The 26,906-nt window shown below is 47.0% G+C and overlaps 1 protein-coding gene across 6 annotated transcripts in view; it reads left to right on the top strand.

Moving 5' to 3' along the window:
- Nucleotides 1-26,577, top strand: part of abi2a (abl-interactor 2a) — a 70,746-nt gene extending 44,169 nt beyond the window's left edge. Inside the window, exons 5-10 of one of the 6 annotated variants that reach the window (XR_005051399.1) lie at nt 7,675-7,818; nt 16,766-17,232; nt 17,518-17,658; nt 22,680-22,790; nt 23,207-23,544; nt 23,590-26,577. Coding sequence is in view for 5 of the 6 variants with exons in the window: in XM_036975354.1 (XP_036831249.1) it covers nt 7,675-7,818; nt 16,766-17,232; nt 17,518-17,658; nt 22,680-22,790; nt 23,207-23,382 (1,039 nt within the window). In the remaining variant the exon portion in view is untranslated. Of the gene's footprint in view, nt 1-7,674; nt 7,819-16,765; nt 17,233-17,517; nt 17,659-22,679; nt 22,791-23,206 lie in introns of all 6 variants that reach the window. The other 5 variants (XM_036975357.1, XM_036975356.1, XM_036975355.1 and 2 more) reach the window with 5 other exon arrangements.
- Nucleotides 26,578-26,906: the final 329 nt, after the last annotated feature.

Genomic DNA, 26,906 nt, shown 5'->3' with positions numbered 1-26,906 from the left:
AGCAGTCAGATACACTGGAGCTGTTATCTAGCAGTCAGATACACTGGAGCTGTTATCTAGCAGTCAGCTACACTGGAGCTGTTATCTAGCAGTCAGCTACACTGGAGCTGTTATCTAGCAGTCAGCTACACTGGAGCTGTTATCTAGCAGTCAGACACACTGGAGCTGTTATCTAGCAGTCAGCTACACTGGAGCTGTTATCTAGCAGTCAGCTACACTGGAGCTGTTATCTAGCAGTCAGATACACTGGAGCTGTTGTCTAGCAGTCAGATACACTGGAGCTGTTATCTAGCAGTCAGATACACTGGAGCTGTTATCTAGCAGTCAGATACACTGGAGCTGTTATCTAGCAGTCAGATACACTGGAGCTGTTATCTAGCAGTCAGATACACTGGAGCTGTTATCTAGCAGTCAGATACACTGGAGCTGTTATCTAGCAGTCAGATACACTGGAGCTGTTATCTAGCAGTCAGCTACACTGGAGCTGTTATCTAGCAGTCAGCTACACTGGAGCTGTTATCTAGCAGTCAGACACACTGGAGCTGTTATCTAGCAGTCAGACACACTGGAGCTGTTATCTAGCAGTCAGCTACACTGGAGCTGTTATCTAGCAGTCAGCTACACTGGAGCTGTTATCTAGCAGTCAGATACACTGGAGCTGTTTAGCTTTAGGACTTAAAAGTAGTATCACATTATTTTGGTCCCATAAACATATTTAGCAGATGTTATTGCGGGTGTAGTGAAATGCTTGTGTTTCTAGTTCCAACAGTGCAGTCATATCTAAAAATGTCACAACAATACACACATCTAAAGGAATGGAATTAAGAATATATAAATATTTGGATGAGCAATGTCAGAGTGGCATAGACTAAGATAAGACAGAATACAGTATATACATATGATGCGTTTGGCAGACCGCACCACCCTCTGGAGAGCCCTGCAGTTGTCGTATCAGGCGGTGATACAGCCCGACAGGATGCTCTCAATTGTGCATCTGTAAAAGTTTGTGAGGGTTTTAGGTGACAAGCCAAATTTCTTCAGCCTCCAGAGGTTGAAGAGGCGCTGTTGCACCTTCACCACACTGTGTGGATGGACAGTTTGTCAGTGACGTGTACACTGAGGAACTTGAAGCTTTCCATATTTTCCATTGCGTTCGATGTGGATAGGGGGGATGCCCACTCTGCTGTTTCCTGAAGTCCACGATCAAATCAAAGTTTTTGTCACGTGCGCCAAATACAACAGGTGGACCTTAGTGAAATGCTTACTTACAAGCCCTAACCAACAGTGCAATTATTAAGTATAGGTAGCAGAGATTACAGTCTATGATAAGTAAAGGGAGAAAAAATTAAAAGTAAAATAATAATAGTGAGGCTATATACAGGGGGTACCGGTACAGAGTCAATGTGGAGGCTATATACAGGGGGTACCGGTACAGAGTCAATGTGGAGGCTATATACAGGGGGTACCGGTACAGAGTCAATGTGGAGGCTATATACAGGGGGTACCGGTACAGAGTCAATGTGGAGGCTATATACAGGGGGTACCGGTACAGAGTCAATGTGGAGGCTATATACAGGGGGTACCGGTACAGAGTCAATGTGGAGGCAATATACAGGGGGTACCTGTACAGAGTAAATGTGGAGGCTATATACAGGGGGTACCGGTACAGAGTCAATGTGGAGGCTATATACAGGGGGTACCAGTACTGAGTCAATGTGGAGGCTATATACAGGGGGTACCAGTACTGAGTCAATGTGGAGGCTATATACAGGGGGTACCGGTACAGAGTCAATGTGGAGGCTATATACAGGGGGTACCGGTACAGAGTCAATGTGGAGGCTATATACAGGGTATTACGGTACAGAGTCAATGTGGAGGCTATATACAGGGGGTACCGGTACAGAGTCAATGTGGAGACTATATACAGGGTATTACGGTACAGAGTCAATGTGGAGGCTATATACAGGGGGTACCGGTACAGAGTCAATGTGGAGGCTATATACAGGGGGTACCGGTACAGAGTCAATGTGGAGGCTATATACAGGGGGTACCGGTACAGAGTCAATGTGGAGGCTATATACAGGGGGTACCGGTACAGAGTCAATGTGGAGGCTATATACAGGGGGTACCGGTACAGAGTCAATGTGGAGGCTATATACAGGGGGTACCAGTACTGAGTCAATGTGGAGGCTATATACAGGGGGTACCGGTACAGAGTCAATGTGGAGGCTATATACAGGGGGTACCGATACAGAGTCAATGTGGAGGCTATATACAGGGTGTTACGGTACAGAGTCAATGTGGAGGCTATATACAGGAGGTACCAGTACAGAGTCAATGTGGAGGCTATATACAGGGGGTACCGGTACATAGTCAATGTGGAGGCTATATACAGGGGGTACCGGTACAGAGTCAATGTGGAGGCTATAAACAGGGTGTTACGGTTCAGAGTCAATGTGGAGGCTATATACAGGGTGTTACGGTTCAGAGTCAATGTGGAGGCTATATACAGGGTGTACCGGTACAGAGTCAATGTGAAGGCTATATACAGGGTGTTACGGTACAGAGTCAATGTGGAGGCTATATACAGGAGGTACCAGTACTGAGTCAATGTGGAGGCTATATACAGGGGGTACCGGTACAGAGTCAATGTGGAGGCTATATACAGGGGGTACCGGTACAGAGTCAATGTGGAGGCTATATACAGGGGGTACCGGTACAGAGTCAATGTGGAGGCTATATACAGGGGGTACCGGTACAGAGTCAATGTGGAGGCTATATACAGGGGGTACCGGTACAGAGTCAATGTGGAGGCTATATACAGGGTGTACCGGTACAGAGTCAATGTGGAGGCTATATACAGGGTATTACGGTACAGAGTCAATGTGGAGGCTATATACAGGGGGTACCGGTACAGAGTCAATGTGGAGGATATATACAGGGGGTACCGGTACAGAGTCAATGTGGAGGTTATATACAGGGGGTACCGGTACAGAGTCAATGTGAAGGCTATATACAGGGGGTACCGGTACAGAGATAATGTGGAGGCTATATACAGGGGGTACCGTTACAGAGTCAATGTGGAGGCTATATACAGGGGGTACTGGTACAGAGTCAATGTGTGGGGCACCGGTTAGTCGGGCTAATTGAGGTAATATGCACATGTAGGATTAGTTAAAGTGACTATGCATAGATAATCAACCGAGAGTAGCAGCAGCGTAAAAGAGGGTTTGGTGGGACACAATGCATAGTTCGGGTAGCCGAACTATTTGATTACCTGTTCAGGAGTCTTATGGCTTGGGGGTAAAAGGGTAAAAGCTGTTGAGTAGCCTTTTGGTCCTAGACTTGGCGCTCCGGTACCGCTTGCCGTGCGGTAGCAGAGATTAGTCTATGACTGGGGTGCCTGGGGTCTTTGACAATTTTTAGGGCCTTCCTCTGACACTGCCTGGTATAGAGGTCCTGGATGGCAGAAAGCTTGGTCCTAGTGATGTACTGGGACGATAATAACAGAGAGTAGCAGCAGTCTAGTGCCTTGCGGCCAGAGGTCGAGCAGTTGCCGTACCAGGCAGTGATGCAACCAGTCAGGAGGATGTTCTCGATGGTGCAGCTGTAGAACCTTTTGAGGATCTGAGGACCTATGCCAAATCTTTTCAGTCTGCTGAGGGGTAATAGGCTTTGTCGTGCCCTCTTCACGGCTGTCTTGATGTGTTTGGACCATTCTAGTTTGTTGGTAATGTGGACGCCAAGGAACTTGAAGCTCTCAACCTGCTCCACTACAGCCCCGTCGATGAGAATGGGGGCGTGCTCGGTCCTCCTTTTCCTGTAGTCCACAATCATCTCCTTTGTCTTGATCACGTTGAAGGAGAGGTTGTTGTCCTTGCACCACACGTTCAGGACTCTGACCTCCTCCCTATAGGCTGTCTCGTCGTTGTCGGTGATCAGGCCTACCACAGTTGTGGCATCGGCAAACTTAATGATGGTGTTGGAGTGAACAGGGAGTACAGGAGGGGACTGAGCACGCACCCGAGGGGCCCCCTGTTGAAGATCAGCGTGTCGGATGTGTTACCTACCCTTACAACCTGCGGGGGTGGCCCATCAGGAAGTCCAGGATCCAGTTGCAGAGGGAGGTGTGAGTTCCAGGGTCCTTACCTTAGTGATGAGCTTTCAGGGCACCATGGTGTTGAACACTGAGCTGCATTCTCACATAGGTGTTCCTTTTGTCCAGGTGGGAAAGGGCAGTGTGGAGTGCAATAGAGATTGCATCATCTGTGGATCTGTGGGTGCGGTATGCAAATTGGAGTGGGTCTAGGGTTGCTGGGATAATGATGTTGATGTGAGCCATGATCAGCCTTTCAAAGCATTTCATGGCTACAGATGTGAGTGCTACGGGTCGGGAGTCATTTTGGCAGGTACCTTAGTGTTCTTGGACACAGGGACTACGGTGGTCTGCTTGAAACATTTTGGTATTACAGACTCATACAGGGAGAGGTTGAAAATGTCAGTGAAAACACCTGCCAGTTGGTCAGTGCATGCTCGGTGTACACGTCCTGGTAATCCGTCTGGCCCTGCGGCCTTGTGAATGTTGACCTTTTTTAAAGGTCTTACACACATCGGCAGCTGAGAGCATGATCACACAGTCGTTTGGAACAGCTGATGCTCTCATGCATGTTTCAGTGTTACTTGCCTTGAAGCCAGCATATAAGTTATTTAGCTCGTCTGGTAGGCTCATGTCACTGGGCAGCTCTCGGCTGTGCTTCCCTCTGTAGTCTGTAATCGTTGGCAAGCCCTGCCACATCCGACGAGCGTCAGAGCCGGTGTAGTACGAATCGAGTTTAGTCCTGTATTGATGCTTTGCCTGTTTGATGGATCGTCGGAGGGCTTAGCAGGATTTCTTATAAGCTTCCGGGTTAGAGTCCCGCTCCAAATGGAGGACGAGGGAGAGCTTTGTATGTGTCGCTGTGTTTGGAGTAAAGGTGGTCTAGAGTTTTTCACTCTGGTTGCACATTTAACATAGAAATGAGTTAAAACTGATTTAAGTTTCCCTGCATTAAAGTCCCCGGACACTAGGAGCGCCGCCTCTGGATGAGCATTTTCCTGTTTGCTCATGGTGGAATACAGCTCATTGAGTGTGGTTTTAGTGTCAGCATCAGTCTGTGGTGGTATGTAGACGACAGCAACGAAAAACACAGAAACTCTAGCTAGTGTGGTCAACAGCTTATCATGAGATACTCTCCCTCAGGTGAGCAAAGCCTCGAGATTTCCTTAGATATCAACACCAGCTGTTGGTTACATACATATATATATATATATATAGAGAGAGAGAGAGAGAGAGAATCCTTAGCTCTGGCATCTTCCCAAATATTTGGAACCAAGGACTGATCTGAGACAAATTTGACCCCAATAACCGTGGAATATGCGTCAACAGTAACCTTGGGAAAATCCTCTGCATTAACAGCAGACTTGTACATTTCCTCAATGAAAACAATGTACTTAGCAAATGTCAAATGGGCTTTTTACCAAATTACCGTACAACAGACCATGTATTCACCCTGCACACCCTAATTGACAACCAAACAAACAAAAGCAAAGTCTTCTCATGCTTTGTTGATTTCAAAAAAGTCTTCGACTCAATCTGGCATGAGGGTCTGCTATACAAATCGATGGAAAGTGGTGTTGGGGGTGAAACATACGACATTATAAAATCCATGTACACAAACAACAAGTGTGCGGTTAAAATTGGCAAAAAACACATTTCTTCACACAGGGTCGTGGGGTGAGACAAGGATGCAGCTTAAGCCCCACCCTCTTCAATATATGAATCAGCGAATTGGCACGGGCACTAGAAAAGTCTGCAGCACCCGGCCTCACCCTACTAGAATCCGAAGTCAAATGTCTACTGTTTGCTGATGATCTGGTGCTTCTGTCACCAACCAAGGAGGGCCTACAGCAGCACCTAGATCTTCTGCACAGATTCTGTCAGACCTGGGCCCTGACAGTAAATCTCAGTAAGACCAAAATAATGGTGTTCCAAAAAAGGTCCAGTCGCCAGGACCACAAATACAAATTCCATCTAGACACTGTTGCCCTAGAGCACACAAAAAACTATACATACCTTGGCCTAAACATCAGCGCCACAGGTAACTTCCACAAAGCTGTGAACGATTTGAGAGACAAGGCAAGAAGGGCATTCTATGCCATCAAAAGGAACATAAATTTCAACATACCAATTAGGATTTGGCTAAAAATACTTGAATCAGTCAACGAGCCCATTGCCCTTTATGGTTGTGAGGTCTGGGGTCCGCTCACCAACCAAGACCTCACAAAATGGGACAAACACCAAATCGAGACTCTGCACGCAGAATTCTGCAAAAATATCCTCCGTGTACAACGTAGAACACCAAATAATGCATGCAGAGCAGAATTAGGCCGATACCCACTAATTATCAAAATCCAGAAAAGAGCTGTTAAATTCTACAACCACCTAAAAGGAAGCGATTCCCAAACCTTCCATAACAAAGCCATCACCTACAGAGAGATGAACCTGGAGAAGAGTCCCCTAAGCAAGTTGGTCCTGGGGCTCTGTTCACAAACACAAACACACCCCACAGAGCCGCAGGACAGTAGCACAATTAGACCCAACCAAATCATGAGAAAACAAAATGATAATTACTTGACACATTGGAAAGAACTAACAATAAAACAGAGCAAACTAGAATGCTATTTGGCCCTAAACAGAGAGTACACAGCGGCAGAATACCTGACCACTGACCCAAAATTACGCAAAGCGTGGACTATGTACAGACTCAGTGAGCATAGCCTTGCTATTGAGAAAGGCCGCCGTAGGCAGACCTGGCTCTCAAGAGAAGACAGGCTATGTGCTCACTGCCCACAAAATGAGGTGGAAACTGAGCTGCACTTCCTAACCTCCTGCCCAATGTATGACCATATTAGAGAGACATATTTCCCTCAGATTACACAGATCCACAAAGAATTCAAAAACAAATCCAATTTTGATAAACTCCCATATCTACTGGATGAAATTCCACAGTGTTCCATCACAGCAGCAAGATTTGTGACCTGCTACTAGAAAAGGGCAACCAGTGAAGAACAAACACCATTGTAAATACAACTCATATTTATGCTTATTTATTTTCCTTAACCATTTGTTCATTGCTACAACACTGTGTATATATATATATATATATATATATATATATATATATATATATATATATATATATATAATATGACATTTGTAATGTCTTTATTGTTTTGAAACTTCTGTATGTGTAATATTTACTGTTCATTTTTATTGTTTATTTCACTTTTGTATATTATCTACCTCACTTGCTTTGGCAATGTTAACATGTGCCTCCCAATAAAGCCCCTTGAATTGAATTGAATTGAGAGAGAGAGAAGTGTTCATTCATTCAGACAGTTTCTCAGGTGATCCAGAGGAGTGGATTCTCCAGTCATCTGTTTTTATGATCCTCCACACTACCAGAGCTATATTCATGTTGCCAGTTCTCCTCCTTGTAATGATCCACTGTGATCTCAACATTACACAACTGTAAAATGTCTCTCATTTGCAATAACACCAAAACCTTTCAATCTCTCCTTTTACAGTTGTGTAATGTTGAGATGTTAAACTGCCCCCTCACCCCTCTCGTCCAGGCGCCACTCCCCCTATCGGACGCTGGAGCCCGTTCGTCCTCCTGTGGTCCCTAACGACTATGTTCCCAGCCCCACACGCAGCATGGCCCAGCAGGAGATTCCTGTACTCACCACTACAGTTAACCAGCGGACACGCACCTACAGGTACCCCTCCTCTCTCTCTCTCTGTGTTCTACAGGTACCCCTACTCTCTCTCTCTCTGTGTTCTACAGGTACCTCTCTCTCTCTCTCTCTCTCTCTCTCTCTCTCTCTCTCTGTCTCTGTCTGTCTCTGTCTGTGTTCTACAGGTACCCCTCCTCTCTCTCTCTGTCTCTCTGTCTGTGTCTCTCGGTCTCTCTCTCTCTCTGTGTTCTACAGGTACCCCTCCTCTCTGTCTCTCTGTGTGTTCTACAGGTACCCCTCCTCTCTCTCTGTGTTCTACAGGTAGCCCTTATCTTTCTCTCTCTCTCTCTCTCTCTCTCTGTCTCTGTCTCTCTGTCTGTCTCTGTCTGTGTTCTACAGGTACCCCTCCTCTCTCTCTCTGTCTCTCTGTCTGTGTCTCTCGGTCTCTCTCTCTCTGTGTGTTCTACAGGTACCCCTTCTCTCTCTCTCTCTGTGTTCTACAGGTACCCCTCCTCTCTCTCTCTGTCTCTCTGTGTGTTCTACAGGTACCCCTCCTCTCTCTGTCTCTCTCTCTGTGTGTTCTACAGGTACCCCTCCTCTCTCTCTCTCTCTCTCTCTGTCTCTCTGTCTGTCTCTGTCTCTCTGTCTCTCTGTGTGTTCTACAGGTACCCCTCCTCTCTCTCTCTGCGTTCTCTAGACTGAGACATGGTTTCGATGTGATCATAGACCACTAAAAGTTTATTGAACCATTAGTTACTACTCTCATGAAGTGTTTTATTGAACCATTAGTTACTACTCTCATGAAGTGTTTTATTGAACCATTAGTTACTACTCTCATGAAGTGTTTTATTGAACCATTAGTTACTACTCTCATGAAGTGTTTTATTGAACCATTAGTTACTACTCTCATGAAGTGTTTTATTGAACCATTAGTTACTACTCTCATGAAGTGTTTTATTGAACCATTATTTAACATGTCAGTTGAGAACAAATTCTTATTTACAATGACGGCGCTACCCGGTGGGACTCCCAATGGAGTCCCAACGGCCGGATGTGATACTCCCTGGATTCGAACCAGGGACTGTAGTGATGCCTCTTGCACTGAGATGCTGTGCCTTAGACCTCTGTATTTTATGGTGCTACCTAATAAATATATTTATAGGCCTCTCGGATACAGAGATTTATGGTCTTTATAGCCCTCGGGAGCCCATTCTGCATTTCATCTTGCTGAGAAGAATGCAGGACCCCATCTCAAAAACAGGGTCCTTGGAGCAGGATTGCAACACCCGATGTATTGTTCAAAGGCAACTGTTGAATGGCACCACCCAGGAGGATCTTGTGGAATATGCATGACCTGCCCTACTGAATGACGAATGACTACTGAGCCATGAAGAAGTGCTGACTGGCTGCTAGAATCACTTTTCCCAGCCTTTCAACAGAAACATGAACACTGAGGGCTCTGAGACCAGAAAGACTCCTGCCTCATCTGTTCCTCAGGAACTTTTTTCCCCCTTCATTTTTCTTTTGAAGTGACTTCACTGCTGAGTTTATATAAGGTGGCTCCCCCCCCCAGTCTTGGGCTGTGTATTAAATGGCACCCTCTTCTCTATTTAGTGCACTACGTTTTACCTGGGCCCATAGAGACCTATAGGGCTCTGGTCAAATGTAGTGCACTATATAGGGAATAGGGTGCCATTTTGGGACTCAAGTCTCTGTCTCCTGCTGTATGCTGTGTCAGCCTTTTCAGTACTCTCCAGAGGGCCAACCTGCTCAGAGAGCTTTAGGAGCTCAGAGAATTCACTGGAAAGAAATGGAGATTTAGATTTTTCTCATCATAGTCCAAGTCCACCCACACAGTCAATCTTGATATCTGGCTGTTGTAACTATGCCTTGGACGGAGGAGAGCGTGCTGTGCCATATTACCTCCTATTCCCATCTGCCTCAGAGAGAATTGTGTCACTGAACATATTGAACAGATGACGAATGCAGTGGCGTTAGAAGCTTAGTGAATCCTACCCTACCCTGTAGAGAAGCTGAGAAACCCTCCTGGCTGAGGATAGAGCTGTTGAGGCCTATCCTCCTGACTGAGGATAGAGCTGTTGAGGCCTATCCTCCTGACTGAGGATAGAGCTGTTGAGGCCTATCCTCCTGACTGAGGATAGAGCTGTTGGGGCCTATCCTCCTGACTGAGGATAGAGCTGTTGAGGCCTATCCTCCTGACTTAGGATAGAGCTGTTGAGGCCTATCCTCCTGACTGAGGATAAAGCTGTTGAGGCCTATTCTCCTGACTGAGGATAAAGCTGTTGAGGCCTATCCTCCTGACTGAGGATAAAGCTGTTGAGGCCTATCCTCCTGACTGAGGATAAAGCTGTTGAGCCCTATCCTCCTGACTGAGGATAAAGCTGTTGAGGCCTATCCTCCTGACTGAGGACAAAGCTGTTGAGGCCTATCCTCCTGACTGAGGATAAAGCTGTTGAGGCCTATCCTCCTGACTGAGGATAAAGCTGTTGAGGCCTATTCTCCTGACTGAGGATAAAGCTGTTGAGGCCTATTCTCCTGACTGAGGATAAAGGTGTGGAGGAGCCTACAATGCTTGTAGTCACAGTGGTGCAGTCGAGTCACAAAAGGTCCCAGGTCTCTATTGCTAAGTCCGAGTCACCAATGGTCGATTCACAAGTCCCTATGTCTGAAGTCATTTCTAATTCATAATGTTTACTTTGCAGTCGGTTGCAAAATCAAATCAAATCAAATTTATTCATATAGCCCTTCGTACATCAGCTGATATCTCAAAGTAATGTACAGAAACCCAGCCTAAAACCCCAAACAGCAAGCAATGCAGGTGTAGAAGCACAGTGGCTAGGAAAAATTCCCTAGAAAGGCCAAAACCTAGGAAGAAACCTAGAGAGGAACCAGGCTATGAGGGGTGGCCAGTCCTCTTCTGGCTGTGCTGGGTGGAGATTATAACAGAACATGGCCAAGATGTTCAAATGTTCATAAATGACCAGCATGGTCCAATAATAATAAGGCAGAACAGTTGAAACTGGAGCAGCAGCACGGCCAGGTGGACTGGGGACAGCAAGACAGGATGATCACATCAGTGACTCAACCCACTCAGGTGACGCACCCCTCCCAGGGATGGTATGAGAGAGCCCCAGTAAGCCAGTGACTCAGCCCCTGTAATAGGGTTAGATGCAGAGAATCCCAGTGGAAAGAGGGGAACCGGCCAGGCAGAGACAGCAAGGGCGGTTCGTTGCTCCAGAGCCTTTCCATTCACCTTGCCACTCCTGGGCCAGACTACACTCAATCATATGACCCACTGAAGAGATGAGTCTTCAGTAGAGACTTAAAGGTTGAGACCGAGTTTGCGTCTCTGACATGGGTAGGCAGACCGTTCCATAAAAATGGAGCTCTATAGGAGAAAGCCCTGCCTCCAGCTGTTTGCTTAGAAATTCTAGGGACAATTAGGAGGCCTGCGTCTTGTGACCGTAGCGTACGTGTAGGTATGTACGGCAGGACCAAATCAGAGAGATAGGTAGGAGCAAGCCCATGTAATGCTTTGTAGGTTAGCAGTAAAACCTTGAAATCAGCCCTTGCTTTGACAGGAAGCCAGTGTAGGGAGGCTAGCACTGGAGTAATATGATCAAATTTGTTGGTTCTAGTCAGGATTCTAGCAGCCGTATTTAGCACTAACTGAAGTTTATTTAGTGCTTTATCCGGGTAGCCGGAAAGTAGAGCATTGCAGTAGTCTAACCTAGAAGTGACAAAAGCATGGATTAATTTTTCTGCATCATTTTTGGACAGAAAGTTTTGATTTTTGCAATGTTACGTAGATGGAAAAAAGCTGTCCTTGAAATGGTCTTGATATGTTCTTCAAAAGAGAGATCAGGGTCCAGAGTAACACCGAGGTCCTTCACAGTTTTATTTGAGATGACTGTACAACCATCAAGATTAATTGTCAGATTCAACAGAAGATCTCTTTGTTTCTTGGGACCTAGAACAAGCATCTCTGTTTTGTCCGAGTTTAAAAGTAGAAAGTTTGCAGCCATCCACTTCCTTATGTCTGAAACACATGCTTCTAGCGAGGGCAATTTTGGGGCTTCACCATGTTTCATTGAAATGTACAGCTGTGTGTCATCCGCATAGCAGTGAAAGTTAACATTATGTTTTCGAATGACATCCCCAAGAGGTAAAATATATAGTGAAAACAATAGTGGTCCTAAAACGGAACCTTGAGAAACACCGAAATTTACAGTTGATTTGTCAGAGGACAAACCATTCACAGAGACAAACTGATATCTTTCCGACAGATAAGATCTAAACCAGGCCAGAACTTGTCCGTGTAGATCAATTTGGGTTTCCATTCTCTCCAAAAGAATGTGGTGATCGATGGTATCAAAAGCAGCACTAAGGGCTAGGAGCACGAGGACAGATGCAGAGCCTCGGTCTGATGCCATTAAACACTGAGTCGTGGCTGAACAAGGACACAGTAAATGAGATGTTCTCAGTCAACTTACCTGGTCAGAATAAGGGTTAAACAAAAGGACAAATCTGGTTTATTTGTTTATACATCGGCAGGACAGAAGGGTAAAAGCTCAGGGGACAGGGAGGAGTCTCTAAACAACAGCTGGTGCACCATCTCTAATCTTAAGGAAGTCTCGAGGTTCTGCTCGCCTGAGTTACAATACCTTATGATATGCTGTCGACCAAACTGAAATCCGCCTCATTTTCACCAGCATGTCACCTGTGCAACTAGAGGTGTGAACTAGATCACCTTTACTCCAAACAGACACATATAATACTAGATCACCTTTACTACACACAGACACACATAACACTCTAGATCACCTCTACTCCACACAGACACACATATACAACTCTAGATCACCTCTACTCCACACAGACACACATATACAACTCTAGATCACCTTTACTCCACACAGACACACATATACAACTCTAGATCACCTTTACTCCACACAGAGACACATATACAACTCTAGATCACCTCTACTCCACACAGAAATGCATACAACACCTACAAAACAGGAAGTACCAGCGACGTGCTCAATACGGAAGTGGTCCGACGAAGCGGATGCTAAGCTACAGGACTGTTTCCCTAGCACAGACTAGAATATGATCAGACTAGCACAGACTAGAATATGATCAGACTAGCACAGACTGGAATATGATCAGACTAGCACAGAATGGAATATGATCAGACTAGCACAGACTAGAATATGATCAGACTAGCACAGAATGGAATATGATCAGACTATCACAGAATGGAATATGTTCAGACTAGCACAGACTGGAATATGATCAGACTAGCACAGAATGGAATATGATCAGACTACCACAGACTGGAATATGATCAGACTACCACAGAATGGAATATGATCAGACTACCACAGACTGGAATATAATCAGACTAACACAGACTGGAATATGATCAGACTAGCACAGAATGGAATATGATCAGACTACCACAGACTGGAATATGATCAGACTACCACAGACTGGAATATGATCAGACTAGCACAGAATGGAATATGATCAGACTACCACAGACTGGAATATGATCAGACTAACACAGACTGGAATATGATCAGACTAGCACAGCCTGGAATATGATCAGACTAGCACAGAATGGAATATGATCAGACTAGCACAGACTGGAATATGTTCTGGGATGTTACTGATGGTATTGAGGAGTATGACTAACACAGACTGGAATATGTTCTGGGATGTTACTGATGGTATTGAAGAGTATGACTAACACAGACTGGAATATGTTCTGGGATGTTACTGATGGTATTGAGGAGTATGACTAACACAGACTGGTTTATGTTCTGGGATGTTACTGATGGTATTGAGGAGTATGACTAGCACAGACTGGAATATGTTCTGGGATGTTACTGATGGTATTGAGGAGTATGACTAGCACAGACTGGAATATGTTCTGGGATGTTACTGATGGTATTGAGGAGTATGACTAACACAGACTGGAATATGTTCTGGGATGTTACTGATGGTATTGAGGAGTATGACTAACACAGACTGGAATATGTTCTGGGATGTTACTGATGGTATTGAGGAGTATGACTAGCACAGACTGGAATATGTTCTGGGATGTTACTGATGGTATTGAGGAGTATGACTAACACAGACTGGAATATGTTCTGGGATGTTACTGATGGTATTGAGGAGTATGACTAACACAGACTGGAATATGTTCTGGGATGTTACTGATGGTATTGAGGAGTATGCCTAACACAGACTGGAATATGTTCTGGGATGTTACCGATGGTATTGAGGAGTATGACTAACACAGACTGGAATATGTTCTGGGATGTTACCGATGGTATTGAGGAGTATGACTAACACAGACTGGAATATGTTCTGGGATGTTACCGATGGTATTGAGGAGTATGACTAACACAGACTGGAATATGTTCTGGGATGTTACTGATGGTATTGAGGAGTATGACTAACACAGACTGGAATATGTTCTGGGATGTTACTGATGGTATTGAGGAGTATGACTAACACAGACTGGAATATGATCAGACTAGCACAGACTGGAATATGTTCTGGGATGTTACTGATGGTATTGAGGAGTATGACTAACACAGACTGGAATATGTTCTGGGATGTTACTGATGGTATTGAGGAGTATGACTAACACAGACTGGAATATGTTCTGGGATGTTACTGATGGTATTGAGGAGTATGACTAACACAGACTGGAATATGTTCTGGGATGTTACTGATGGTATTGAGGAGTATGACTAACACAGACTGGAATATGTTCTGGGATGTTACTGATGGTATTGAAGAGTATGACTAACACAGACTGGAATATGTTCTGGGATGTTACTGATGGTATTGAGGAGTATGACTAACACAGACTGGAATATGTTCTGGGATGTTACTGATGGTATTGAGGAGTATGACTAACACAGACTGGAATATGTTCTGGGATGTTACTGATGGTATTGGGGAGTATGACTAACACAGACTGGAATATGTTCTGGGATGTTACTGATGGTATTGAGGAGTATGACTAACACAGACTGGAATATGTTCTGGGATGTTACTGATGGTATTGAAGAGTATGCCACAGTCACCGGCTTCATGAACAAGTGCATCGACGACGTTGTCGCCACAGTGATCGTACGTACATATCCCAAACAGAAGCAATGGATTATAGGCAACATCCGCACTGAGCTAAAGAGCTGCCGCTTTCAAGGAGCGGGACACTAATCCGGATGCTTACAAGAAATCCTGCTACTCCCTCAGATGAATCATAAAACAGGCAAAGCATCAATACGGGACTAAGATTGAATCCTACTACACCTGCTCTGGCGTTTTTCGGATGTGGCAGGGCTTTCAAACTACTACGGATTACAAAGGGAAACCCAGCCGTGAGCAGCCCAGTAACCCGAGCCTAACAGAGCTAAATGCCTTTTATGCTGACTTCGAGGTAAGCAACACCGAATCATGCATGAGAGCACCAGCTGTTCCGGACGACTGTGTGATCACACACACGGTAGCCGATGTGAGTAAGAGCTTTACACAGGACTGACCAGCTGGCAAGTGTCTTCACTGACTTTTTCAACCTCCCTGACCCAGTCTGTAATACCAACATGTTTGAAGCAGACCATCATAGTCCCTGTGTCCAAGAACACTAAGGTAACCTGTCTAAATGACTATTGCCCCGTAGCACTCACATCTGTAGCCATAAAATTCTTTGAAAGGCTGGATGGCTCACATCAACATCATTATCCCAGAAACCCTAGACCCACTCCAATTTGCATACCGCACCAACGGATCCACAGATGATGCAATCTCTATTGCACTGCACACTGCCCTTTCTCACCTGGACAAAAGGAACACCTACACCTAAGAATGCTGTTCATTGACTACAGCTCAGCGGTCAACACCATAGTGCCCTCAAAGCTCATCACTAAGCTAAGGACCCTGGGCTGCCTCAACGATGCAGTTCATTAGTTAATAACAATCAGGTCTAGCCAGACTAACACTAGAAGTAATAAGAGGTAGTATGCATAGTACTACGTAGTACAAAATCAAATCAAAGTTTATTTGTCACGTGCACCGAATACAACAGGTATGACCTTACAGTGAAATGCTTACTTACAGGCTCTAACCAACAGTACAAAGAAGGTATTAGGTGAACAAGGTAGATCGGTAGATAAAGAAATAAAAACAACAGTAAAAAGACAGGCTATATACAGTAGCGAGGCTACATACAGTAGGGGGGCTATATACAGTAGAGGGGCTATATTTATTTTATTTTTCCAGGTAAGTTGACTGAGAACACGTTCTCATTTGCAGCAATGACCTGGGGAATAGTTAAAGGGGAGAGGAGGGGGGTCAATGAGCCAATTGTAAACTGGGTATTATTAGGTGACCGTGATGGTTTGAGGGCCAGATTGGGAATTTAGTCAGGACACCGGGGTTAACACCCCTACTCTTACGATAAGTGCCATGGGATCTTTAGTGACCTCAGAGAGTCAGGACACCCGTTTAACGTCCCATCCGAAAGACGGCACCCTACACAGGGCAGTGTCCCCAATCACTGCCCTGGGGCATTGGGATATATTTTTAGACCAGAGGAAAGAGTGCCTCCTACTGGCCCTCCAACACCACTTCCAACAGCATCTGGTCTCCCATCCAGGAACTGACCAGGACCAACCCTGCTTAGCTTCAGAAGCAAGCCAGCAGTGGTATGCAGGGTGGTATGCTGCTGGCCTGTATACAGTAGAGAGGCTATAAAAGGACACTAATCCGGATGCTACATAGTAGTATTGGACTGTCTGGTGACTAGCTCGTGTCAGTTGTGTTATGCGAGCCCTGTCCTGTCCTCTCTTATCCCTGAACAGTAGTGGCAGCAGTGTTCTGTAACGCGTGTGTGTGTGTGTGTGTGTGTTTTAATCAGCAGTGTGTCTATAATGTGTGTGTTACGCAGCAGTCACCCCGACAGCAGTGGAGGCAGTCACCCCAACAGCAGTGGAGGCAGTCACCCCGACAGCAGTGGAGGCAGTCACCCCAACAGCAGTGGAGGCAGTCACCCCGACAGCAGTGGAGGCAGTCACCCCGACAGCAGTGGAGGCAGTCACCCCGACAGCAGTGGAGGCAGTCACCCCGACAGCAGTGGAGGCAGTCACCCCGACAGCAGTGGAGGCAGTCACCCCGACAGCAGTGGAGGCAGTCACCCCGACAGCAGTGGAGGCAGTCACCCCGACAGCAGTGGAGGCAGTCACCCCAACAGCAGTGGAGGGAGTCACCCCAACAGCAGTGGAGGCAGTCACCCCAGCAGCAGTGGAGGCAGTCACCCCAACAGCAGTGGAGGCAGTCACCCCAACAGCAGTGGAGAGAACAGTGGGAGTGGCTCTGTAGGAGTACCCATCGCTGTGCCAACAGCCTCTCCAACAGGTAACACACAGGAAAGGTACTTCTCTATGGCCACCCAGCTACTGCACGGTCACACACACCTGAGTTTTGGATTTCCATTTCCTAAGGAGGTTGAGGCTAAAGAAACAAAGCTCTGTTAGAGCAGGTAGAAAGGTAAGAAGGGATCCCTCCCAGCGCCCACAGCATCAGTGTTGCTCTGTATGTCCAACACCCTGTTAACCCAAAGACAATCGCTGTCTCTCTCCCCTCCCTGTGCTTTATTTGTCTCTTTTACTGTCTCCTCCTCCTCTGCTGGTGGGGCTACAGGGACCTCTTCTCCTGCTACCCAATCCCCACCGTCCGCACCTGACCGCGCCCCTAACACTGAGGCCCAATCGGCTGAGGCTGTAGCCGAGGCCCCTCTTCCCGCCCAATATCCTCTCTCTGCTGCAGCCATCTCGGCAGAAGGTGAGTGACCCACCCCTCTCCTCACCCCTTTGTCCCACATCTCCCTCTCTCCCCTCGTCCCCCATCAGTCCCTCCTCACCCCTCGTCCCCCCCACATCACTCCCTCCTCACCCCTCGTCCCCCCCACATCACTCCCTCCTCACCCCTCGTCCCCCCCACATCACTCCCTCCTCTCCCCTCGTCCTCCCATCACTCCCTCCTCACCCCTCGTCCCCCCCACATCACCCTCTCTCCCCTCGTCCCCCATCACTCCCTCCTCACCCCTCGTCCCCCCCACATCACCCTCTCTCCCCTCGTCCTCCACTTCACTCCCTCCTCACCCCTCGTCCCCCCCACATCACCCTCTCCCCTCGTCCTCCCATCACTCCCTCCTCACCCCTCGTCCCCCCCACATCACCTTCTCTCCCCTCGTCCTCCCATCACTCCCTCCTCTCCCCTCGTCCCCCCCACATCACCCTCTCTCCACTCGTCCCTCCTCACCCCTCGTCCCCCCCACATCACCCTCTCTCCCCTCGTCCCCCATCACTCCCTCCTCACCCCTCGTCCCCCCACATCACCCTCTCTCCCCTCATCCTCCCATCACTCCCTCCTCTCCCCTCGTCCCCCCCACATCACCCTCTCACCCCTCGTCCTCCCATCACTCCCTCCTCACCCCCTTCAGGAGCATCCTTTCTCCTTTGTCCCTGTAGCTCAAACCATCCTTTTCCATGAAGTTGTTTTTTAAAATCTCAGTATGCCACAGAGATGGGACCGTTGGGTATTAAACATGTCTCTTAATAGGGCTGTAATTTAGTTTCATGTCTTCCTTCAGCAACAGCAGGTTTATAATTGCTCTCCTGCTGACTGTGATGTTGTACCAGTGTGGGCCCAGCATGAGGTCCCAAGTGACAGTAATTAGTAGCACTAGACTGTGTTACTCTAGAGTTCCCCCTGCTGGGCCCAGCTAGCTGGTGAAGGCGGGTCTGGATCATCAGTCTGGGCCTGTCCATCGCTTGTCTCACATAGTATAGTACCGTTGAGAATACTGATTCACTCTCTGCGGAGGGTAGGGGGTGAACTATGACCCGACTATCTGTGGAGACCGGGCGGGTATCTGTGGAGACCGGGCGGGTATCTGTGGAGACCGAGTATACAGTAGGTTTGCACACTTCAGTGTTCTAAAACGGAGCACCTGTTTGATTCCTTTTCCCACTGTGTGGTTTTACAACATTACATGATGTGTCTGAGAGAAAAAAGTCTAGAGCTGTGTTGGAAAATCCATACTAACATACTGTATACTATATACTTAAACCTGTTTGTGCTAGGGGGCAGCATTTTCACTTTTGGATGAAAAGCGTGCCTAGAGTAAACTGCCTGCTACTCTGTCCCAGATATTAATATATGCAAATTATTAGTAGTATTGGATAGAAAACACTCTGAAGTTTCTAAAATGGTTTGAATGATGTCTGTGAGTATAACAGAACTCATATGGCAGGGGAAACCTGAGAAAAATCCACCAGGGAGTGGGAAATCTGAGGTTTGTAGTTTTTGAACTCATTGCCATTCCAATATACAGTGTCTATGGGGTCATATTGCACTTCCTAAGGCTTCTACTAGATGTCAACAGTCTTTAGAACCTTGTTTGATGCTTCTACTGTGAAGGTGGGCCGAAATGAGTCCGGTGTCTGGCAGAGTGCCTTGGGCTTGTGACACGCGTTCATGTGAGAGTTACCTCGCGTTCCATTGCTTTTCTACAGACAAAGGAATTCTCCCGTTGGAACATTGATTCTATACATCGTTTGACATGTTTCTACGACCTGTAATATAACTGTTTCTACGACCTGTAATATAACTGTTTCTACGACCTGTAATATAACTGTTTCTACGACCTGTAATATAACTGTTTCTACGACCTGTAATATAACTGTTTCTACGACCTGTAATATAACTGTTTCTACGACCTGTAATATAACTGTTTCTACGACCTGTAATATAACTGTTTCTACGACCTGTAATATAACTGTTTCTACGACCTGTAATATAACTGTTTCTACGACCTGTAATATAACTGTTTACGACCTTTCGTCCGTCCTTTCCGCTGGACCTGCACACGCGTTTGGATTTGTTTACCAAACGCCCTAACGAAAGGAGGTATTTGGACATAAATTATGAACTTTATCAAACAAATCAAGCATTTATTGTGGAACTGGGATTCCTGGGAGTGCATTCTGATGAAGATCATCAATGGTAAGTTAATATTTATAATGCTATTTCTGACTAATGTTGACGCCACAACATGGCGGATATCTGCCATGGCGAAATCTGACACAGCGGTTGCATTAAGGAGAAGTTTATCTAAAGTTCCATGTATAAAAGTTGTATCTTTTATCAATGTATATTATGAGTATTTCTGTAAATTGATGTGGCTCTCTGCAAAATCACCGCATGTTTTGGAACTACTGAACATAACACGCCAATGTAAAATGAGATTTTTGGATATAAATATGCACAAAACATGCATGTATTGTGTAACATGAAGCCCTATGAGTGTCATCTGAAGATCATCAAAGGTTAGTGATTAATTTTCTCTATTTCTGAATTTTGTGACTCCTCTCTTTGGCTGGAAAAATGGCTGTGTTTTTGTGTGACTTGGTAGTGACGTAACATAATCGTTTGGTGTGCTTTCGCTGTAAAGCCTTTTTGAAATCGGACACTGTGGTTGGATTAACAAGAAGTTTATCTTTAAAATGGTGCCTAATATTTGTATGTTTGAGAAATTTGAATTATGAGATTTCTGTTGTTTGAATTTGGCATCCTGCAATTTCACTGGCTGTTGGCGAGGGTTTCCGCTAGCGGAACGGGATTCCCAGACAGGTTAATGAGTGTATATACTATTAGTTAATTTTAGTATACTGGATATCCTTTCAGTTGAGCTAACTAGCGCTTTGCCTGTTTACCGGAAGTTGATGCTGTTGCTATGCAACCTCTTGATATCTTGTTAGCATAACAAATGACTAGCTAGACATTTTACAGTATCGGGTGTGTTTGTAAATTCGATCTGGAGTACCAGAGTGCGCCTTGGGCGTTCGTAAATCCAGAGCGTTGCCACTGGCAACTATTTAATTACGCTTTTTTTTTGCAGAGTCTGTCATTCCTGCTTGCTCGCTTCTGACAGCGTTTTGTCTGCAGCTCACTAAAGTAACGGACCTCTTGTCTTGTTCTGTGTGTCTCTCTGTCCATTCATCATCTTGTCTTTGTCACTTCCCTTCACCCTGTTGTCCTCCCCTCCCCATAGCGCTATGATACTTCACTGCGCTCCTCTGTCTGTCCACCTGCCTCTGTCCACGCTGAGGGCTCTATTTAAGATCTCAATGTCCTCTTGGTGTTCTACTACCGTTGTGTCCAGTGAGGCTTCTGTCTCTTTCCTATATTGGAGATGTCCATGTTGTGAGCTCTGTGATGCTGAGAGCTGTATTGGAGATGTCCATGTTGTGATGCTGAGAGCTGTATTGGAGATGTCCATGTTGTGATGCTGAGAGCTGTATTGGAGATGTCCACGTTGTGAGCTCTGTGATGCTGAGAGCTGTATTGGAGATGTCCACGTTATGAGCTCTGTGATGCTGAGAGCTGTATTGGAGATGTGATGCTGAGAGCTGTATTGGAGATGTCCATGTTGTGAGCTCTGTGATGCTGAGAGCTGTATTGGGGATGTCCACGTTGTGAGCTCTGTGATGCTGAGAGCTGTATTGGGGATGTCCACGTTGTGAGCTCTGTGATGCTGAGAGCTGTATTGGAGATGTCCATGTTGTGATGCTGAGAGCTGTATTGGAGATGTCCATGTTGTGATGCTGAGAGCTGTATTGGAGATGTCCACGTTGTGAGCTCTGTGATGCTGAGAGCTGTATTGGAGATGTCCACGTTATGAGCTCTGTGATGCTGAGAGCTGTATTGGAGATGTGATGCTGAGAGCTGTATTGGAGATGTCCATGTTGTGAGCTCTGTGATGCTGAGAGCTGTATTGGGGATGTCCACGTTGTGAGCTCTGTGATGCTGAGAGCTGTATTGGGGATGTCCACGTTGTGAGCTCTGTGATGCTGAGAGCTGTATTGGAGATGTCCACATTGTGAGCTCTGTGATGCTGAGAGCTGTATTGGAGATGTCCACATTGTGAGCTCTGTGATGCTGAGAGCTGTATTGGAGATGTCCACATTGTGAGCTCTGTGATGCTGAGAGCTGTATTGGAGATGTCCACATTGTGAGCTCTGTGATGCTGAGAGTCTTATTGGAGATGTCCACGTTGTGAGCTCTGTGATGCTGAGAGCTGTATTGGAGATGTCCACGTTGTGAGCTCTGTGATGCTGAGAGCTGTATTGGAGATGTCCATGTTGTGAGCTCTGTGATGCCGAGAGCTGTATTGGAGATGTCCACGTTGTGAGCTCTGTGATGCTGAGAGCTTTATTGGAGATGTCCACGTTATGAGCTCTGTGATGCTGAGAGCTGTATTGGAGATGTCCATGTTGTGATGCTGAGAGCTGTATTGGAGATGTCCATGTTGTGAGCTCTGTGATGCTGAGAGCTGTATTGGGGATGTCCACGTTGTGAGCTCTGTGATGCTGAGAGCTGTATTGGAGATGTCCACATTGTGAGCTCTGTGATGCTGAGAGCTGTATTGGAGATGTCCACATTGTGAGCTCTGTGATGCTGAGAGCTGTATTGGAGATGTCCACGTTGTGAGCTCTGTGATGCTGAGAGCTGTATTGGAGATGTCCACGTTGTGAGCTCTGTGATGCTGAGAGCTGTATTGGAGATGTCCATGTTGTGAGCTCTGTGATGCTAAGAGCTGTATTGGAGATGTCCACGTTGTGAGCTCTGTGATGCTGAGAGCTGTATTGGAGATGTCCACGTTGTCCCCTTGTTGCTCCTCCATCCCATTCCTTCAGCATTCCTATGTTACGACCTCCACGTGCCTCAGACGCCGACAGACACAGCATGGTGCAGTCAGAGTTGTCAGGTACTGATTTCCTGTCTCTCCTCTTCTCCAGTCTCAGATGCACCTCCTCCTGCAGAGGAGGAGGAGTCAGCCGTGATTGAGTACAGTGACCCCTATGCCGAGGAGGACCCTCCCTGGGCCCCACACACCTACCTGGAGAAAGGTATGTTCTAGCTCCACCCCCTAGCCCTAGCTCCACCCCCTAGCCCTAGCTCCACCCCCTAGCCCTAGCTCCACCCCCTAGCCCTAGCTCCACCCCTAGCCCTAGCTCCACCCCTAGCCCTAGCTCCACCCCTAACCCTAGCTCCACCCCCTAACCCAAGCTCCACCCCTAACCCTAGCTCCACCCCCTAACCCAAGCTCCACCCCTATCCCTAGCCCCACCCCTAGCCCTAGCTCCACCCCCTAGCCCCACCCCTAACCCTAGCTCCACCCCTAACCCTAGCTCCACCCCTAACCCTAGCTCCACCCCTAACCCTAGCTCCACCCCTTGTCCTATGACATCAATAGGTGTAATACTATTAATACTATTAAGGTGTAATAATACTGACTGATCTGTGCCTCGTCTCTCCTCTTCAGTTGTCGCCATCTACGACTACGCAGCAGACAAGGAGGACGAGCTGTCGTTCAACGAGGGCTGTATCATCTATGTGATCAAGAAGAACGACGATGGCTGGTACGAGGGGACTAAGACTGGTACCTCCGGGCTCTTCCCTGGTAACTACGTAGGATCCATCATGCATAACGCAGACTGAGGCCACCTTCCCTCCAAGCCCCAACCCCAGAGACACACTCTGAACCACATCCCAGAAGAGAACAGGGAGGAGATAGCTGTGTACCCAATGCATGGATAACATGTATCTATATACGGGTTGTACAGACTACCATGCAGACTAATTAGTGTACCTGTATACGGGGTGTACAGACTACCATGCAGACTAATTAGTGTACCTGTATGCGAGGTGTACAGACTACCATGCAGACTAATTAGTGCATTGGGGTGTAAAAAGGAGACATTGAAGATAATTGGTGGAGGAGACTTGGATTACTGACTCAGGAAAAGAGGAAGAGGAGTGGAGAATCAAGACTGGGCTTCTGCTCACTGTGGAGTGAGAGACACACTACCATACACCACCGAAACTCAAGTAATAACTACCAATAACAATCATTTCTAAGACATATGAAGGATAAACTGTTTTAATAAAAACAACTATTTTATTCCCTGTGTTTGGAAGGAAAGATGAGGAAAGATTATCCTGAGGAAAAGAAACGAGTGGTCACAGCGGAGCGCTCCGTGGACTGGACTGGTATGGATCGCTCCGTGGACTGGACTGGTATGGAGCGCTCCGTGGACTGGACTGGTATGGAGTGCTCCGTGGACTGGACTGGTATGGAGCGCTCCGTGGACTGGACTGGTATGGAGCGCTCCGTGGACTAGACTAGACTGGTATGGAGAGCTCCGTGGACTAGACTGGTATGGAGAGCTCCGTGGACTAGACTAGACTGGTATGGAGCGCTCCGTGGACTAGAATGGTATGGAGCGCTCCGTGGACTGGACTGGTATGGAGCGCTCCGTGGACTGGACTGGTATGGAGCGCTCCGTGGACTGGACTGGTATGGAGCGCTCCGTGGACTGGACTGGTATGGAGCGCTCCGTGGACTGGACTGGTATGGAGCGCTCCGTGGACTGGACTGGTATGGAGCGCTCTGTGGACTGGACGGGTATGGAGCGCTCCGTGGACTAGACGGGTATGGAGCGCTCCGTGGACTAGACTGGTATGGAGCGCTCCGTGGACTAGACTGGTATGGAGCGCTCCGTAGACTGGTATGGAGCGCTCCGTGGACTAGACTGGTATGGAGCGCTCCGTAGACTGGTATGGAGCGCTCCGTGGACTAGACTGGCATGGAGCGCTCCGTGGACTAGACTGGCATGGAGCGCTCCGTGGACTAGACTGGCATGGAGCGCTCCGTGGACTAGACTGGCATGGAGCGCTCCGTGGACTAGACTGGCATGGAGCGCTCCGTGGACTAGACTGGTATGGAGCGCTCCGTGGACCTTTATGGAGAGCTCCGTGGACTAGAATGGTATGTTGTGTGTAGGGTACGCCATAGACTGGTATGGAGCGCCCCGTGGACTAGACTGGTATGGAGCGCTCCGTGGACTGGTATGGAGAGCTCCATGGACTAGACTGGTATGTTGTGTATAGGGTACGCTGTGGACTGGTATGGAGCGCTCCGTGGACTGGTATGGAGCGCTCCGTGGAATAGACTGGTATGTTGTGTATAGGGTATGCCATAGACTGGTATGGAGCGCTCCGTGGACTAGACTGGTATGTTGTCTGTAGGGTACGCCATAGACTGGTATGGAGCGCTTCGTGGACTGGTATGGAGCGCTCCGTGAACTAGACTGGTATGTTGTGTGTAGGGTACGCCATAGACTGGTATGTTGTGTATAGGGTATGCCATAGACTGGTATGGAGCGCTCCGTGAACTAGACTGGTATGTTGTCTGTAGGGTACGCCATAGACTGGTATGGAGCGCTTCGTGGACTGGTATGGAGCGCTCCGTGAACTAGACTGGTATGTTGTGTATAGGGTACGCCATAGACTGGTATGGAGCGCTCCGTGGACTAGACTGGTATGGAGCGCTCCGTGGACTGGTATGGAGCGCTCCGTGGACTAGACTGGTATGTTGTGTATAGGGTATGCCATAGACTGGTATGGAGCGCTCCGTGGACTGGTATGGAGCGCTCCATGGACTGGACTGGTATGTTGTGTATAGGGTACGCCAAAGACTGGTATGGAGCGCTCCGTGGACTAGACTGGTATTGAGCGCTCCGTGGACTGGTATGGAGCACTCCGTGGACTGGACTGGTATGTTGTGTATAGGGTATGCCATAGACTGGTATGGAGCGCTCCGTGGACTAGACTGGTATGTAGCGCTTCGTGGATTGGTATGGAGCGCTCCGTGGACTAGACTGGTATGTAGCGCTCCGTGGACTAGACTGGTATGGAGAGCTCCGTGGACTAGACTGGTATGGAGAGCTCCGTGGACTGGTATGGAGCGCTCCGTGGACTAGACTGGTATGGAGAGCTCCGTGGACTGGTATGGAGCGCTCCGTGGACTGGACTGGTATGGAGAGCTCCGTGGACTAGACTGGTATGTTGTGTATAGGGTACGCCATAGACTGGTATGGAGCACTCTGTGGACTAGACTGGTATGGAGAGCTCCGTGGAATAGACTGGTATGTTTTGTATAGGGTACACCATAGACTGGTATGTTGTGTATAGGGTACACCATAGACTGGTATGTTGTGTATAGGGTACACCATAGACTGGTATGTTGTGTATAGGGTACACCATAGACTGGTATGTTGTGTATAGGGTACGCCATAGACTGCATGCTTCAACAGTTTGACATTTCACCCGTTTTCCTTTTGAGCTTTGCCTTTCCTTCAGATGTGGTTGTTTTATCATATTTAGGGACATCCTTAAATGGTTGTTTTTCCTGTGTTTTATATTGTACAACAGACGATGACACTAACACCGTGTAAATGTGATCAGTGGTGATAGTTGCTGGTTGAAAATACAAGGACCTTCTAATCAGTACATTTGCATGAGCAGAGTTTTGGCTTTCCGTGGTGACATCACCATGCTGTATAGACCAATAACAAAGAGTTCCAATCCTCTGCTAATAACAGCTAGTTCAAACATTCTTGAGTTTTTTGCTAAAAAGCTATTTGTTCCCATTTTAATGGAAATCTATTACAGTAAGGTACTTAACTGTTACTCAGAAAGGATTTGATATTGATGTAAAAACGTCTGCATTCAGCCTTTAACATGGACCTCCACTCTGAAGGTGTTGAATATTTTGTTGTGTGTGGACAGGGCCGGCCTTGCCTTTTTAGGGCCCTAACCTAAAACATATTTTTTTTGGGGGGGGGGACACCGAAGACAAACAGTTTTACACTTGATTTCCTGCAATTCTACTTATTTTGCCATGGGGCTGCAATTAAATTAGCAGTTTCATAGCTAATTTCCTGAAATTCTACAAATTTTGCCATGATATGCAACGTTAAAATGACGTTGAGTGACTAAGAAAATCAATTGGGGCCCACTGGAGGTCTGTGCTCCTGGGTGCGTGCCCGGTCGGTAATTCAACCATGATCACGAATTTACCAATCTAAAACAATGTTAGCTGACATGGGCTAATAGAGTGACTGACTCACAACCACATTTAGAAGTTGCACCTTGTGTATTCTAAATCTCAACAGTAAGTT

The sequence above is a fragment of the Oncorhynchus mykiss genome, chromosome 3, assembly GCF_013265735.2.
Source record: "Oncorhynchus mykiss isolate Arlee chromosome 3, USDA_OmykA_1.1, whole genome shotgun sequence".
In the NCBI taxonomy this organism is placed as follows: Eukaryota; Metazoa; Chordata; class Actinopteri; order Salmoniformes; family Salmonidae; genus Oncorhynchus; species Oncorhynchus mykiss.
The sequence above is the reverse complement of the archived record's forward strand: the minus strand, read 5'-3'. Positions and strand labels throughout refer to the sequence as shown.